Source organism: Natator depressus, chromosome 10 (genome assembly GCF_965152275.1).
Source record: "Natator depressus isolate rNatDep1 chromosome 10, rNatDep2.hap1, whole genome shotgun sequence".
Taxonomy (NCBI): domain Eukaryota; kingdom Metazoa; phylum Chordata; order Testudines; family Cheloniidae; genus Natator; species Natator depressus.
The window spans coordinates 42,130,091-42,148,810 of record NC_134243.1 but is presented as its reverse complement, the minus strand read 5'-3'; the positions used below and the strand labels follow the sequence as shown (position 1 = coordinate 42,148,810).

Sequence of the window (18,720 nt, the reverse complement as noted above, 5' to 3'; positions counted from 1 at the left end):
CAGAAAGAAAAGGAGGACTTGTAGCACCTTAAGAGACTAACAAATTTACTGGAGCATAAGCTTTCGTGAGCTACAGTTCACTTCCTCAGAGGGCTCTAGGACCCTCACCTTCATTCAAATCAGTGGGCTAGAAGTGCTGCCTTCGTGCTCTGAGGCCTTAGCCCCTACAACCCGCTGAATGCAAACAGCGGGAAAGCACTGACCTAGGCTTTACATAACAAACTACACAGGAATAATCAACCCTGCAGTGAACTGTAAGTGAAAACTGATAACGAGCGCCACGCCTGCCCCAACCGCGCTGACAGGCAGGGCCGCGGGCCCTGTGCCACAGCCGGGTTACCTGCGCCCTCTACCCGCCCATTCCCCCTGGGAGGGACAGCTGAGCAAAGTCCTCGGCTCACTTCCGCTCCCCCAGGCAGCCCGGGCTTCTCCCTCCCCTCCGGCCAACCTGGGGATCCGTCCCGCAACCAGCTCCGGATTCACTTCACCCCCCCGCCCCCAGCCGGGGATTCCCCGTGACTGGCTCCCGGCGGACGCGCTCTCAGGACACGCTCCGCCCTGGCGAGCACTCGGCGGCGCTGGGCTGGGCCCATTGTCACCCCCGAGCCCCCTAGTGCCCGCGAGCTCTGGTGTCTGCTGGCGGCTCCCAGCCAGCCCGGCAGAGCACTAGCCGCAGCACCCAGTAGGGGACTGTTGCCAGGGCAGCCCCCAGGGGTGGCTCAGCGATTGGCTGGACGCAGCGGTGAAGCCCCTACCGGCCCCGCCCCTAGAGGCCAGTGTGGGTAGGGGCGGGGCTCCCCGGCCTGAGGTGGAGAGACGCGGCCTCCGCAAGGAGCGGGGCTTTCTCTGGGGTTCCTTCCTGCGGGCGCTGCGGATTGTCGGGCCAGCGATTCACTCCTCTCTATGGTTCTTCCTCTAAGCTCTTCCGGGGCAGCTAGTAACCTTGGTAACTGACAACTTCCGACACGCGGGATCCTGGGGTAGAGCGATGGCGGAGCCGAGACTCGGAGCCGAGCCGGTGAGGGGGGCCGGGGACCCTCAGGAACCCCTTTCCCTGCTGGGAGCTTGGTGCCGGGGCCCTCTTTCCTCTTCCCCGCTCCCTGAGGCGCGGCCCTGCATCCAGCTCCCCGCCGAGCCCCGAAGTCCCGTTAGCGCTGCTCCTGCAGCAGGGGCCTTGGTTCCCGGGGCTCTGCTGTGCACAGGGCTCTCGGCGCTCAGCGGTGCGGAGCTGAAAAGACCAGGCAAAGCCTCGTCTGTAAGGAGGCTCCCCCTCCCCCCGGCGTTAGCCGTCGTAGGGCCCCGCTCGGCCTGGCTGCGCCTGGAAATTAGATTTCATACCCAATCGAAGCGCCCTCATGGGGGAGCCAGCCCGAGGGGTGGGAGGCGCCAAATGAGGGACCCTTACAAGGGGGGACGGGGTGGGATGGGGATAGGGGTGCAGATGCAACATTAGTACCTGTGATGCAACAACAGGGCAGCTGCACCGGTACAAATGCTGGTGTAAGCTCTGCTGGAGACACAGGGTGCTGGCATTCTCCCACCACATTATCTAGATGATTGCCTAACCCAGTGCTGAAAACGGCCCAGGTGCACTATTGCTTTGATAGGGACAGTGACCTAAGCCTTGAGGTAAATGTGGAAGTAGGATACCGGGAGGAAACACAAGGAGGAGGGTGCAACAGAGGGGGCCTCCTGATTCATACTGAGAAAGTAGGGCAATCGGCTAGTTACCTTAGGGGCATGAACATGAACGCAAGAAACCTGGGAAACAAGCAGGAAGAATTGGAAGTCCTAGCACAGTCAAAGAACTATGATTGGAATAACAAAGACTTGGTGGAGTAGCTCACATGACTGGAGCACTGTCATGGATGGGTATAAACTGTTCAGGAAGCACAGGCAGGGGAGGAAAGGTGGAGGAGTTGCACTGTATGTAGGAGAGCGATATGATTGCTCAGAGCACCAGTATGAAACTGGAGAAAAGCCTGTTGAGAGTCTTTGGGTTACATTTCGAAGTGAGAGGAACAAGGGTGATGTCGTGATGGGCGTGTGCTACAGACCATCGGGACCAGGAGGATGAGGTAGACGAGGCTTTCTTTGAACAATTAACTGAAGTTTCCAGAACATAGGCCCTGGTTCTAACGGGAGACTTTAGTCACCCTGACATCTGCTGGGAGAGCAATACAGCAGTGCATAGACAATCCAGGAAGTTTTTGGAGAGTGTTGGGGACAACTTCCTGATGCAACTACTGGAGGAACCAACCAGGGGACATTCTCCTCTTGACCTGCTGCTTACAAACAGGGAAGAATTGGTAGGGGAAGTAGAAAAGGGTGACAACCTGGGCAGCAGTGGTGACCATGAGATGGTTATGTTCAGGATCCTCACAAAAGGAAGAAAGGAGAGTAGCAAAATATGGGCCCTGGACTTCAGAAAAGCAGACTTGGATTCCCTTAAGGGAACTGATGGGCAGGATCCCCTGGGAGGCTAATATGAGGGAGGAAAGGAGTCCAGGAAAGCTGGTTTTATTTTAAAGAAGCCTTATTGAGGATGCACGGACAAACCATCCCAATGTGCAGAAAGAATAGCAAATATGGCAGGTGACCAGTTTGGCTTAACAGTGAAATCTTCAGTGAGCTTAAACACAAAAAGGAAGCTTACAAGAAGTGGAAACTTGGACAGATGACTAGAGAAGAGTATAAAAATATTGCTCAAGCATGCAGGGGTTAATCAGGAAGGCCAAAACACAACTGGAGTTGCAGCTAGCAGGAGATGTGAAGGGTAACAAGAAGGGTTTCTACAGGTATGTTAGCAACAAGAAAATGGTCAGGGAAAGTACAATACCCACTTGGGGAAGTGAGGAAACAGATTGAGATGGGTACCCAGAAATCACCTACTATAGGACAGGCCCAATAAGGAAAATAACACAACACACCTGGACATCACGTACAGCCCCCAGCTAAAACCTCTCCAGCACATCATCAACAATCTACAACCTATCCTGGAAAACGAACCCCCACTCTCACAAGCCTTGGGAGGCAGGCCAACCAATCCTTGCGTACAGACAGCCTTCCAGCCTGAAGCAAATACTCACCAGCAACTACACACCATACCACAAAAACACTAACCCAGGAACCAATCCCTTTAACAAAACCTGTTGCCTTCTCTGTCCTGATATCTACACTAGCAACACCATCATAGGACCCAACCACACCATCAGAGGCTCATTGATTTGCACATCTACTCATGTGATATATGCCATTATGTGCCAGCAATGCCCCTCTGCCATTTACATTGGCCAAACCGGACAGTCTCTACGTAAAAGAATAATTGGACACAAATCAGACATCAGGACTGGTAACACACAAAAGCCAGTAGGAGAACACTTCAATCTCCATGGACACTCAATAACAGATTTAAAAGTAGCCATACTTCAACAAAAAAAACTTCAAAAACAGACTTAAAGAGAAACTGCTGAGCAACAATTCATTTGCAAATTTAACACCATCAATTTGGGCTTGAATAGGGACTGGGAGTGGCTGGCTCGCTACAAAAGCAATTTTCCCTTTCTTGGTATTGACACCTCCTCATCAATTATTGGGAGTGGCTACATCCGCCCTGACTAAATTGGCCTTCAACATTGGTTCTCCACTGGTAAGGTAACTCCCTTCTCTTCATGTGCCAATATATATATTCACTCCATGCATCTGAAGAAGTGAGTTTTTTACCCATGAAATCTTATGCCCAAATAAATCTGTTAGTCTTTAAGGTGCCACTGGACTTCTCGTTGTTTTTATTAATGATCTGGATGATGGGCTAGATTGCACCCTTAGCAAGTTCATGGATGACACTAAGCTGCGGGGACAGGTAGATACGCTGGAGGGTAGGGATAGGGTCCAGAGTGACCTAGACAAATTGGAGGATTGGGCCAAAAGAAATCTGATGAGGTTCAACAAGGACAAGTGCAGAGTCCTGCACTTGGGATGGAAGAATCTCACGCACCTCTACAGGCTGGGGGCCAACTGGCTAAGCAGCAGTTCTGCAGAAAAGGACGTGGGGATTACAGTGGATGAGAAGCTGGATATGAGTCAACAGCATGCCCTTGTTGTCAAGAAGGCTAACGGCATATTGGACTGCATTAGTCTAAGCATTGCCAGCAGATCAAGGGAAGTGATTATTCCCCTCTATTTGGCACTGGTGAGGCCACATCTGGAGTACTGTGTCCAGTTTTGGGCCCCCCACTACAGAACGGGTGTGGACAAATTGGAGAAAGTCCAGTGGAGGGCAACGAAAATGATCAGGGGGCTGGGGCACATGACTTACAAGGAGCGGCTGAGGGAACTGGGGTTATTTAGGCTGCAGAAGAGAAGAGTGAGGGGGGATTTGATAGCAGCCTTCAACTACCTGAAGGAGGGTTCCAAAGAGGATGGAACTAGGCTGTTCTCAGTGGTGACAGAACAAAATGGTCTCAAGTTGCAGTGGGGGAGGTCTAGGTTGGATATTAGGAAACACTGTTTCACTAGGAGGGTGGTGAAGCACTGGAATGGGTTACCTTGGGAGGTGGTGGAATCTCCATCCTTAGAGGTTTTTAAGGCCCGGCTTGACAAAGCCCTGGCTGGGATGATTTAGTTGGTATTGTTCCTGTTTTGAGCAGGGGGTTGGACCTTCTGAAGTCTCTTCCAAACCTAATCTTCTATGATTCTGTGATATAGGTAATAATTTTTTTAGTGTAGATGGGTTTTAATGCAGTCTGGTGACTGGTTGGTAGCTCTGTAGATCAAAACACTCCTTATCCACAAAACCTAAATAGACACCTTTAATACAAGCTTCCATGCTACCGTATTAATGTTCCTCAGCTTTGACCTGGAGGGACCATGTTTAGGAGTGAGGGAATAGTTCAGTCTCCAAGACCCATTCAGTTCTTTACCTCTCTAGTGGAACAGTCAACATGGGGGACAATTACTGCTATGTGAACATTTGCTCACTAGGAACTAGATGGAGATCATCCAGTTTGTTTCACATGGGCCACCAAACAGTCATCAAATAACAGCTACTTTAATCTGAGTCAAATTTACATTGGTGAATTGGATGTGAAAGGCCTCTCCTTATTCCATTATTAATTTCCTAACTAGCCAAAGTCTCTCACTGAGGCATCCAGTTACCCACATTCCTTTCCATTTCTACTTTCTCCCAAGAATGGACAGAGGGGAACTCTGTGCTGATAGCAGTGAAAGCAGAAGAAAGGCTATGAAAGATGCAGCTTATCAGCTGCAGCCAATACAGTTTCTGTTTTGCGAACGTATGTAAATGGGGTTTGCAAGCTTTCTTTTTTTTATTTGTTTTTAAAATAATAAAAGGGTAATAACTGTTTCTTTCCGAAGTTAGTCTACATTTTAGCTTCTCAACCTTGCTGTTATCACTTAACTTCCCATACAGATTCTTGTTCATGAGTAACTTTTGCACTGACATGTAAAACAGTGGGTACATTACAGATCTAAATAGATGATCCTGAAAATACAGTAATCTCTCATTAAAGGGTGGTTCTGCTCTGAAAACACATTTTGGGGCTCTATGTTTTAATCTCTAGATTAAGTAAACACAATTTACTAGTAAAATTTTATTTGATTTTTTTTTTTCTTGTTAGTTTGTTCTGGCAGTACTTCATTCTCGGCCTCAGCTCTGAAAGTCAAGGTGGGCTCATTCGGTTCACACTGTTATGAACAAGCAAAATGTTATCCTGAGATGTATTAACAGGAGTGTTGTATGTAAGACACAGGAGGTAATTGTTCCACTCTACTTGGCAGTTTTGGGCACCAGGCTTTAAGAAGGATGTGAACAAGTTGAAGAGAGTCCAGGGGAGAGCTACATATATGATAAGAGGTTTAGAAAACCTGTCCTATGAGAAAAAGGTGAAAGAATTGGGCACATTTAGATTAGAAAAGAGAAGTCTCGGGGGGAGGAGTTGGGGACATAACAATCTTCAAATATGTAAAAGGTTGTTTGGAAGAGGACCATGATCAGATGTCCTCCCCCACTGAGGGTAGGACAAGAAGTAATCAGCTTAGTTTGGAGCAAGGGAGATTTAGGTTAGGTATTAGGAAAAACTTTCTAGCTATAAGCAGAGGTAAGCACTGGAATAGGTCATGTAGGGAGGTTGTGGAATCCCCGTCATTGGAGGTTTTCAAGAATAGGTTAGACAAACACCTGTCAGTGATGATCTAGGATTACTTGGTCCTGCCTCAGATCAAGGGGCTCTGGACTAGATGACCTCTTGAGATCCTTTCCAGGCCTATATTTCTATGAAGTCCATTAACAATTCTGTTCATGATGAGTGATTTAGAACAGAATCCAGCTTGCTCACTCAGGGCTCTGCCAGGCTATTGTAAATAAAATGTAGTCGCTGGAATGAGCAGGTTCTGAATACACCTGGGGGATATTGGTGGAGTAAGGTGTTGGTCAGTAGAGTAGTACTGTGCTGTAGCAGTTGGTTTGTAAGGAGGGCATCCATCCCCACTTCCTTTCAGAGGTGGAGTGAACCACTGATCTTAAACGTTATAGACATTTTGGTAACCACAGCTGCAGAGTTTGTCTAGAAACTTGGCTCTCAGAGAATTCATCCCAAGATTGATTTTCATCGGAAAATCAATTTAATTTTGAGTCTTTAATCTTTTGATTGCTGTGTTTCAGCTCAGCATGACACACCTGGTAAAAGGATTATGCTCTGAGAGTGACCTAGTTTTATTTAAATCACTTGAGCATGTCGTTAAAAATGTTTGAGTTTGGCATTACAGTCTGAAACTACTGACATTTTGGTCTATGAAAAGTACAATGCTTATCACAAAGTAGCATCAAAACTTAAACATGTCGCTTCACTGCTTGTGCTAGATCTGTTCTCCCACGTTATTTATTTAAATGTCCCAAAAAGATTTCTTTTCTTTGTGCTATTTTTGTGGACAGTAATATTCACAATGTAATAGGCATTCAATCTTACTCTAGCTTTCAACAGGGGCAAGGGTATTCTCCTTTATCTGGAGAATTTTCCTATTTCCTTGACACCCGACAGGAGTCCAACTCCGTCACCCTCTGCTGTCAGTGTAATCAGCTTATGTTTTAATCTTTGGAGACCTGAAAGAGATTTATGAACTGATTAGAATAGAAATTTAGTCACCATAATTAGTTTCCTCACTGAATCTAAGACTTTCCCCGAAGATAGAATCTGTCAGCCTTGCCCCAGGGAGGTGGAGAAGGTCTCTTAATAGCACCTGACAAGTAGGCTGCATCATTGGAATTCTGAGTTTTTATCACCTCAGGGGGACCACAAAGCTTCAGCAGTATTGCTTGTTCTCCACTGAGTTGCTTCTAGTGTAAAAGCGAAGAATAGCCATACTCCAATCTAAATGGATTCAGCACTTCCAACAAGTGTGCTGGGGAGTAGTAACATGACATAAACATGAGATTCAGACGCTTTAAGCCCAGACTCCCCAAACCAGTAGAAAATGTACTGTAGGGATTGATCTTATACTGGGCCATGGGAAGTGGCAGGACATGGCACAGTAAATCACTTTCTTCACCCACCTTTGTGAGTCTATAAGAAAATGCCTAATAGGAAAGACTGGTGTGTGGATTTTTTTGCATTACTGAATGTCTGAACTATGGAAGTGAAAGGAGTTGCTAGTCAATTGAGAGAGAGCGAGCGAGCAAGCTTTTCTACTTTTATATCTATACTTCTGTTTAACTCTTTTCTGAGTGTCTGATTAACAATTTGTAGACCTGCCATCCCAAGACAGCTAGGCACTGGCATGCCAAAGGGAGATTTACAAAAGAGCTGCCACAGTCTCCAGTGTTGTAAGTGGCAAAAATTTGTCCTAGATTGAGGCCTGGTCTATGCTTACAAGTTAGGTTGACATAGCTATGGTGCAAAGGAGTGTGAAAAATTCACTCCTCTGAGCATCATAGTTAAATGAACCTGATCCCTGGTGTAGACATGGCTAGGTCAGTGAAAGAATTCTCCCATCGACCTAGCTACTGCCAGTTGCTGTGGAAGACGCATTCCACTGCAGGGAGAGCAGCTCAGACACTACCAGAGAGGCAAGTGCAGATATGGTGCTCGGGGCAGGGGCAGTGTGCGGAGCCCTGTGGCCCCCCGTCTAGGAGTCGGACCTGCTGCTGTCCGCTTCCGGGGTGCAGTGAGGTGTAACAGGTAAGAACTAGCCTGCCTTAGCTGGGCAGCACTGCCACCAGAACTTTTAATGGCCTAGTCGGCGGTGCTGACCAGAGCTGCCGTGACCCAGTGCCTTACATTCAGCGACCCAGTACTGGGTCACAACCCACAGTTTAAAAACCACTGATCTATTACGCACATGAGCCTTAGAACTGCGTGTTATGCACCTAACTGGAGAAGCAAATTCTTCGAATAATGTTTGAATTTGATTTCTCCCAAAAGGCTGGTGGGTGCCAGGCACTGTATTGGAGGAAGGGTGCGTGATCTCAGCCCTGGTTTAATCCCTATGGCAGCTGTTCTTCTGGGGCTGTTCAAAAAACATTGCCAGAATGAAGAAGAGGTCAGTGTAGCCGGAAAACTTGTCTCTCACCAACAGATGTTGGTCCAATAAAAATGACCTCACCCACCTTATTGCTTTAATATCCTGGAACCAACATGGCTACAACAACACTTCAAATTGTCAGAATGTGTCAACTTTAAGAAAAGCAGGTTTTTTCCAGGGGCTATATTTTGAGAACCCTGAGACATCTAATTTCACAGCAATCAAAGTAAACAGGCAGATTTTAGAGCACTTAGAGTCAAGCTTTAAACAGAAAGCTGGTCTTAACCTTAACTGTTGGTGATGCATGAGATGGAATAGAATCATAGAATATCAGGGTTGGAAGGGACCTCAGGAGGTCATCTAGTCCAACCCCCTGCTCAAAGCAGGACCAATCCCCAATTTTTGCCCCAGATCCCTAAATGACTCCCTCAAGGATTGAGCTCACAAACCTGGGTTTAGCAGGCCAATGCTCAAACCACTGAGCTATGCCTCTTCCCCGTCTAGCTCAGTTTTATTGGCTTGTAGGTTTGATTGCTTTTTTACTCCTAACTTTAATTACTAAAAATAGCAGATCTGATCCTAGATGCAAACAGGAAGTAGATCTGTTCAATGTTTTGAGTGTAGAAACCTACTTTGAGTCAGTTATGCTTTTTGTTGTCTAAAGGATGTTTCCCTTTTGTCACTGGCTGCCTTAACTTCCTAAGTGGCTGCCTTAACTCCATGGTGAGAGTCAAATGTAAGAACAGCAAAAGGATTTTTGTGATCTTTATATGAATAATTATCTCCTCTTTGCTGTCAACAGGAGACCTACATTATCTGTGAGGTCTGCTACAAACAGCACTCTTCTGCTTGAGATTTTGACGTGTTTAGAATCAAACATTGGTGTACTCTCTTTTGTGCAGGGCTTTGGCATTTCTCTGAAGCATTTACCGTTTGGCACAGTCAGAGGCAGAAGTCTGGGCTCGGTGTGCCTTTAATCTGCTCCAGTGCATTGCTATGATCCTAGTGTATATTCTCTCAATGTAGAAAAGATCTCATCTTCACTAAGGCTCAATAATTTCACAATTAGCTTTGCATCAAAAGCAGTGGGAGTGGATGTCTCTAAATGGCTAGGGATGCTAAGAATGTATCCTCCATCTGCCAGTGCCAAGAATAGAAAGGGGGTTACTAGATCTCCCCACCAGATCACAGCAGAGTAGTTCCCACAGCTTACCTTTCCTGATCCAGAAAATGCTAGGTATGCTAGGGTACAAGAATGAGACCACCCTATTCCAGCACCAGACCCTACCAATGATGTCTTCAAAACAGCACAGAGAGCCTTTTGAAATACCCTGTTAGTCAAATGCCTCTCACAGTTGATGTTAGGACTGCTTTCCTTAGGGCCCAATCCTGCAAACCCTTGCACATGTGAGTAGTTCCAGTGAGTCTCATGGGACTACTCATTACTACAGAGAACCTTCTATTCTCCTTCCCCAAATCACTTCATACCCACAGTGCTGTAATTAGCTGTGTAAGCAGCTATTGTTCTTGTGTAGTGGGTTTCTGCCATTCCCTCTTTGATTTTAAGGAGCTTTTTATATGGTTGTATTTTCAATAAGCAAAATATGCCCTTATAATTCTCACTTCCCAAACCCTAATAAATGTAGGTCCACTAACTATATTAATGTTAGCCAGCAGTAAACACACTTGTACTTATTAAAATCAGAGATTTTTCTCAATCTACACAAATAGCAAAAATCGGATTGAGCTTCCAACAGAAATGACTAGCATCTGGCTGGTACAGTAGATTCTGTTTAGCAGAGATGCTGCTATTTTTGCTTTGACATTTGCCAGATGTCCTTTTGGGGGCTTTTGTGGGGGAATTCCTTGAAGAAGTCTTGCCATTTTAACACTGTCCTTTTCTATCATTTCAGGCTTCACCATTCCCAATAGCTACAGAACCTCAGAAACCCCGCCCAAGAAAAGGTTTGTTTAAGGATGTGCTTACAATAGTATTACTTAGGTAGGACAACATAAAAAGATTGCTCCATAATGTGTGAACCTGTCTGAGAAGCACACAACCAATCTGTATATGAATCATTTATTTCCAGAGGTGAAAAGCAAGTATACTCATTTACTGCACCATCTGGTCTTTAATCACTTGTGTGTATGGCAGTGGTGGCCAAACTTACTGACCCTCCATAGTTCAAGAGCTGGGGTTCGCCTGCCAGTTGCTTGGGTCTTCAGCCTTGTGGCAGGGTGGTGGGGCTAGGGGTTTCTGCCCTGCAGGAAGGGGGATCTCAGGACTTCAGCCCTGCTTCTGCTGAATCCCTGAGCCCTGGCAGGCATGTCCCATGTGGTTGAAGCCCTGAGACCCCCACATCCCTGCTGGGCAGAAGCCAGAGGCGACATGAGGGGTCACATTGCCCCCCAGATTTTTGCCAGGATTTGCTGGCCACACTTGGTCACATGGTGCCACTGGGCCCCCTTCCTGCACAGTGGCTGCTGGAGCTGGCAAGCTGGAAGCTGCGGTCATGGGGAGAGGCAGCGGCAAACACCTGGGAGTTGCAGGGAGAACTGCTGAGGGTAAGAGACTACTCTGTGTCAAACTGAGAGCCTACCTCTCAGTCCCAGAAGACCCAACATCATTCAGTCTGCTATATGAACTTAAAGTGGAATTGGAAATGAGCTTTTTAATAATTAAGGGATTTTCTGAAAACTTAGTGAAAATTCAAATGAGGGAAGCACTTGGAGCAGTGATAGTGAAAGAAATGTAGGGGTGACAGTAGCCAAATACTCAGATAGGACTTTACAATAAATTGTTTGGGCAGCAGGTAGGTGGATAGTCAATGTGGTTCTGGTCAGAACACACCTGAAACCGGGGTGGATTTGATTTAAATCACTAGTCAGGAAGACTTGATTTAATCATGGATTTCTACATGAAAGTGCATTCTTGTTGGTTGTTATAACCTTAATACATATTGTTCACAACTCAGAGATAGATGTACGTTTCATTTTTAGAAGATACACACTAGACATTTTTAAAGTGATTTATTTTGAAAACTTTTCAGATTAGTATTACAGCTATATCAGAAAATGAATGATTGTTTGGTTATTTCATTTACCAAAGGTAATTGAAGCAGATATTTATGAAGTTATTGAGAGATGAACTATCTCCAATTCAACAGGTTAATCATTATATTTAGAGGATTTTCTTGCCATGCTGTTTTAGGAGGAAAACATCACCAGACTGACATTTAAATTGTTTATTTAACTAAAACAACGTTATGTATTCTGGATTTTTTCTTCAACAGCAAACATATAATAATTTAACAAAACAAGCATATGAATTTTTGAATGTAGTTAAACATTCAAGTTTTTTAAAATCAGGTTTGTTTTTGTTAAACTTGTTTTAAACTAAAATAGTTAAATGAAATATTAAAAAAAAAAATTAAATTGACTTTGTCAGTCAGGTCAACGTGAGAAACTTAAAATATTGGCTTCTGCAGCTAACTCAGTCGTCTTCACCTTCATTTTCCTGTTTGTTCATAATCTGGAAAAGAAGAACAAGCTTTCCTGCTTTTTCAGGTCCCAAATGATTTCTCAATTTGGAATGAATTAGTCCAAAGGAAGAAAATATTCTTTCTACAGTGGAAGAAGCAGCTACTGCTGTTAAAAGTGAGATTATCGCTTCAACAGTCTCTGAATCCAAGTGCTTAAGTGACTTCCTCCAGTTGACTGGTGTGACTTTCTTTAAAACATCAGCAGCACACATATATTTCTTGAATGGTTTACTCTTAGCGCTGAAGTTTATTATAGTTGGCATTATGGAGGGATGATTGCTGGATGTCCATGTCATAGCTAACTCCTCTTCTTCAGCAGTTAAAGTTTGACCCCGGTACCGAGTATTGAGAATATTTGCAAGAAAATGAGCTAGAGATAGTGCTTGTCCCATTCATTTTTTTAATGCTTGTAATTTAACTCTATCATCGCATATTTCTCTTTTTAAGATCTCACCCAGTTCCTTCCAAATTTCAACAGCATCACCAATAAAACAGCTGTTTCCCTGCATTTTGTTCATGGCTCCAGAATAGGCTTCAGGGTGCTCAGCATGTGTTCAACATTTCTCTTAAGCCCAATGTTGAGAACTTTGGCTGTGACAGTGCCATCTATTTTTTCACAATTTTGTTCACAAACTGTCATCAGCTTAGACCAGTTCTCGATATAGTGCTCAAAACACTCCATTACTGAGTTCCGTCGCACGTCTTATGGGGGAGTTAGCTTGGTTCCTCCCACTTTTTTCAGAGCAGCTGCTGCAAAGTGGTTGTTACGGAAGTATTTTGCAATTTCAACAACATTAGCCTTTATTTCTGGAACACTGAAGTCTTTGGCTAGGAGGTGCATCAAATGAGCACTGCAGCCATATGTTGTTAGCTTGGGACTCTCTTCACTCCCTTCTAAATAACTTCTTCTCATCTTGGATACATTTGCAGCATTCTGTGACCAAGCTGCGTACTAGACATTTGATTTTTTTCCCCCACAGTTTGTTATAGCTTTTACTGTTACTTCTTGTAAGTATTCTGCTGTGTGTGCATTTCCTGATGTATCAATTGTTTCTGTAAGGAAGACATTCCCTCCTTCTGTTGTCACACAGGCACATACAACAGGATCATTGTGGACATTGCTCCACCCAATCAAGACTCAGGTTAATAATTTCACCCTCTAGACCAGTGGTTCCCAAACTAGGGGCGCTGCTTGTTCAGGGAAAGCCCCTGGCGGGCTGGGCCGGTTTGTTTACCTGCTGCGTCCGCAGGTTCGGCCGATCGCAGCTCCCACTGGCCGCAGTTAGCCGTTCTTGGCCAATTGGGGCTGTGGAAAGCGGTGCGGGCCGAGGGACGTGCTGGCCGCCCTTCCCGCAGCCCCCATTGGCCAGTGGGAGCCGCGATCAGCCAAACCTGTGGACGCGGCAGGTAAACAAACCAGCCCAGCCCACCGGGGCTTTCCTTGAACAAGCGGCGCCCCTAGTTTGGGAACCACTACTCTAGACCTTTTGCACACTGCTCAATTTCTCTTTCAGATACTTTATCCAGCAATTTGCCTGCGACATCTGCTCTGTTGGGTGGACTGTATCCTGGTCTTAATGACTGAACCATGCTAATGAAGTGTGGGTTCTCAATCATACGGAAAGGAGAGTTTGTTGCATAAACAAGCTGGGCAATTTTTTCATCAATTACCTCTTTTTGTAATCTGGTGGTTCTTATCACAAATGTATCTATGGTTGTTTCTGGATGATGGAAATTTTTCTTCTTTTTGCTACAGGTGATGATATACTGTGGCTATGTGACATACATGATGTGACTGAAACACTATCATTGGCAGATAACTCTGAAACTATAGAAAATGATGGTGATCTTGAAGGTAGATAGTCTTCAGAATCCTGTATGTTGAGGATGGATTCTCCTAAACAAAATAAGTCAATGCAGTTATTTAATTATTTAATTATTATTACCATACTGCTCATGTAGTACTACTCATTGCACTCACTAACACTCAGTACTACTTTAAAGGTGAAATTGTAAAAGGAAGATCTGCCTGTTTCAGCTATTTATTTTTTACCACAACTACATCTAAAATGACAGTACCATAGAGTAACAACTATATTTTTTGCTCAAACGTGAGAATTCAAGAATAGTCCAGAAGAAAGACAGGCAGTCCTTAAGAAAGAAGTATGAAATAAAAAATTTACCAACCTGAAGATCTTGCGTGTTCAGACATATTCCTTTCATCATCTTCAATGCAGCTTCCTCCTGAGAAGGAACACTTCCCATGATGTTGTTTCATTCAGTCAACCAGGCCTTGCATTTCTTTGTTGCACTGTTTGCATTTTGCACGCATGCCTGTCTTACCCACAGGTAGAGGAACTTCATTAAAAATATTCCCAAACTGGGTCTCTTTTACGGCCTGCTGCCATTATAGGTTTTCCCTTCTAGTGAGAGAATGGTATGGTAGATCTCAAATCAATGAAGGTTACATGCAGAAAGACCTCAAGATTTCTGGAATATGCTGCTCAAACAGTTTCACTTTTGTTTCTACTGTCTGTCCCTCCTTCTCACATTTATCTCCAGACTACTTCTCCTTATCCAGCTCTATTCCGCCCCCAACAATCTTCTTTTCATTGAACTTTTTAAAACTTTGCACTTTTAGAGAGAGGTAAGGGATTGGCTCTGTGTACACAAATTTGCAGAGGGACAATAGGGTTGAGGTCTGTTATTTCTTACCTCTATATATTTATTTATTTAAAACATTTTTGCTGTTAACAAGCATGTTACCTCTGGAGACATAAATCCACAGTTTGAGAACTGCAAAACTAAGTATCTCTGATGGTATCTTCTAGACTGATCATTGAGTCCCATTGGATAGATAGAAAGATTAACCTAAATAATCTATACAGAAGTGGCTGGAACCCCATAAGATTGGGTCCCTAATCCATGAACTATTGGAACTCATTTACAAAACTTTTCTTAGACATTACAAGAATATATTGCCTCATACTATAGAATTAGAATTTATAATCCCTATTCCAGGATGAGATATCTTTGAGCTATAATGTATCTTAATTAAAACTATCTTTAGATAGGTTTTTCCCTCAAAAAGCATTTTATCAGAAAAATCTGATTTAAATTAAAAAATCCAATTTTTTTTTAAAATCATTGATTTTTATCCACCCTGCCTGAAACATTGTGTTCAGTTCTGGGCACCTCATTGTCAGGAAGATCTTGAGAAATGAGGGGGAATTTACTTTTGTTGCTTATCTCTGATTAGAGGGCTGGATCAATGGAATTGGGAGGAAAGATTCGATATCAACATACATGTAGCTTGGCTAAGTGACAACTAAAGAAAAACAGGAACATTCTCCTCTCGTTTATAGGCCTGATTCTCCTTTCCACACCAGGATAACTCTGACTTCAGCAGTTATGCAGAATGTATGCTGCTAGGAGAGGAGAATCAGGCCTGTGCCTCTTTTTTTCATCATGGCAGTGTCCCTTGCACTGAAGGTGGGCATCCTCTCTGCAATACCTGGTGTGGCTCAGGTAGCATTTGAGGGGAAAGCTTTGGAAGGCTCCATGTTTGCCAGATACTGTTTGCCTGCATTGCTTTTAGTGCGGTGAGCAAAAGCCTATTTGATCAGCCTGTTTGTTAATCTTTGGAAAATGAGGGCAAGAGCAAGATTTGTAATGGGAATTAACGTAACAGTGTGTATTCTCTGTGTGTGTGTGTGTGTGTGTGTGTGTGTGTGTGTGAGAGAGAGAGAGAGGGAGAGAGAGAGAGAGTGTGATTGTGGGGGCGGGTAAAGATGGGAAGGGAGAGTGGTATATGGTGTGTACTTTTATGGAGAGGAGTTATGGGAGGGGAAGCACAGCAATATTACTTTTCAGTGATTCATTCTAGTACTTTACTAGAGTCTCTTGATGAGGCTCCTGCATTAACCAAGAAACCTATTTTAATTCAGCTGAAGAGATGATGATTTAAATTCAGGGGCTAGAGAAATCTGCATAAGCTTTGCTCTATAAAGAGGTGTGTTTGCACTTGTTTTAAAGGAGCACTGCTGTCAAGATACACAAGCCTGAAAAGGTGACATTACCTTGTGGCAGTTTCCCAATCAAATCAACATCAGTACAAGCAGAGTTACAAATTGATGGAGACCAGTTAATTTGTTAATCACAGACCCAGCCCCGCAAGCTGCTCTGACTGAGTGAACTTCTGTACCCACATGGAGCCTCGCTGACTTCAGTAGGGCTCTGGTATCCACCTGCACACAGCAGCTTGCGGGATCAGGGCCTTGGAATGTCAGCTGTTTGTTCAGCACTTGGTACACTGGGGCCCTGATTTTGGTTTAGGGCCTCAGGGCGTTAACAGTTGTACAGTGCCCATCGGGAAGTTTTCTCTGGGTTGGCCAGATATGATAATCACATAACTGGATTTATCACGTGGTTGTAGCTGAGCCTGGCTATGTCACCTCAGTGAACGTGAATTATTTTGTATTATGGGGAAAGTATTTTGCAAGGATGAGGAGTGACCTTACTTTCTACTCTGTTGCCCTAAGATAGCCCTACTGTAGTAGGTATTCTCATTCAAGTCATCTAGTCCTGCACTGAGGCAGGACTGAGGGCTTGTCTATACTTATGGCTAAATCTGCGCTGCTGTGATTGATTCAGTGGTGTCGATTTAGCAGGTCTGGTGAAGATACCCTAAGTTGATGGCAGAGCACTCTCCCGTCAACATCTGTACTCCACCTCCCCTGGAGGCGGAAGATAAGTAGTTGGGAGAGCATCTCCCGTCAACATAGTGCAGTGTAGACACAACTGTAAGTCGACCTAAGTTACATTGCCTTACATCTTTAGTGTAGACCAGCCCTAAGTATTAGTGTCTGTATAATCTGTTCTTAAAAACCTTAAGTGACAGAGATTCCACAACCTCCTTAGGTAATATGTTCTAGTGCTTAACTACACTTATAATCAGGAAGCTTTTCTTAATGTCTAGCCTAAATCTCCCTTGCTGAAATTTAAGCCCATTGCTTCTTGTCCTGTCCTCAGTGGTAAGGAGAACAATTTATCGCCCTCCTCTTTATAATAACCTTTTACATACTTGCTCTTCTCTTCTCCAGACTAAACACACCCGATTTTTTCAATCTTTCCTTTTTTGTCATGTTTGCTAGACCTTTAATAATTTTCGTTGCTCTCCTCTGAACTTTCTCCAATTTGTAGACATCTGTCCCTCCCAGTCTTTTTTTTTTTTTTTCTTCCTCTTAAGGCTGCTGCTCCTCAGGTATGGTGCAGTTCTTGGAAAGTTTCAGGGAACGGCACTATCAAAAACATTGCACTTTTTTTAATGAGGCACTCCTAGTATCTGAGCGGAACTTGGCTGAGCAAATCCACTTCTCCAGAAGAGCAGAGGCAGGGAATGGGTTTCAGAGCACAGTCCCCTCTCCTCTGCCTGCACAATAATGGTTGCTGGCTGCATCCATTTGGGACTAAAGATACACAAAGGAAGAACTGAAATAATGTCTTCTCTGAGCAGACTTTTACATACCAATATATGCAGTCTGACTATCGATGCCTAATAAAAGCAGTGTTGCTTGATGGGCAGAGCACTGGACTTTGACTCAGGAAACCTGGGTTCTATTCCTATTTCTGCCACTGTCCTGCTATGGCACCTTTGGTGAGTCCTTTCCCTTCTGTGCCTCAGTTTCCCCATCTGTAAAATGGGGATCTCCCCTTTGAGATCTATTTATGAAAAGTTCAACATAAGAGCTAAGTATTATTATTATTTATTATGCTGAATTGACATCATAAGATTGCTTTTGTTTGTGCTGGGTAGAAGACTGCTATTAAACTTCTTTTCCAGACTGTGGATCATATTTGTGAAACAATTTAAAAGCTGGTTATAAATTAGCTGTTTCTACATACAGTGTGCAAGTGACCTGGTCCTAAATCAGTGGTTTTCAAACTTTTTTTCTGGCGACCCAGTTGAAGAAAATTGTTGATGCCCGCGACGCAACGGAGCTGGGGATGAGGGGTTTGGGGTGTGGGAAGGGCTCAGGGTGGGGCAGAGTGTTGGGGTGTCAGAGGGGGTCAGGGTTATGGGGTGGGGGTGCAGGCTCTGAGGTGGGCTGGGCCAGGGATGAGGGGTTTGGCGTGTAGGACGGGGATCTAGGTTTGGGGAGGGCTTAGGGCTGGGGCAGAGGTTTGGGGTTCAGGAGGGGGTCAGGGCTCTGGGATGGGGGTGCAGGCTCTGGAGTGGGGCTGGGTATGAGGGTTTTGGGGTTCAGGAAGGGACTCCGGGTTTGGGGCGGGGCTCAGGGCTGGGGCAGGGGATTGGCTTACCTTGGGCGGCTCCCGCTCAGCAGCAGTGCTAAGGTAGGCTTCCTGCCTGTCCTGCCACTGCGGGCCATGCTGCGCCCTGGAAGCGGCCAACAGCACTTCTGGCTCCTGCAGGCACCGCCCCCTGGGAACCGGCCAATGGGAGTGTGGAGCCAGTGTTCTGGGCGTGGGCATTGCACGGAGCCCCGCAGGCCCCCCTCCCCCCAGTAGCCAGACCTGTTGCTGGCTGCTTCCGGGGCTCAGCGCAGTGTCGGAACAGGCAGGAACTAGCCTGCCTTAGCCAGGCAGCACCGCCAATGGGACTTCTAACAACCATGACAAA

The 18,720-nt window shown here is 45.0% G+C and overlaps 1 protein-coding gene across 3 annotated transcripts in view; it reads left to right on the top strand.

Moving 5' to 3' along the window:
* The first annotated feature begins 951 nt into the window (after positions 1-951).
* The window catches only part of BBS4 (Bardet-Biedl syndrome 4), a 102,810-nt gene continuing 85,041 nt past the window's right edge, over positions 952-18,720 (top strand). Inside the window, exons 1-2 of one of the 3 annotated variants that reach the window (XM_074965878.1) lie at positions 952-1,018; positions 10,452-10,503. In XM_074965878.1, the coding sequence (XP_074821979.1) occupies positions 989-1,018; positions 10,452-10,503 (82 nt within the window). In that variant the 5' untranslated portion in view covers positions 952-988. The remainder of the gene's footprint in view (positions 1,019-10,451; positions 10,504-18,720) is intronic. The other 2 variants (XM_074965879.1, XM_074965880.1) reach the window with 2 other exon arrangements.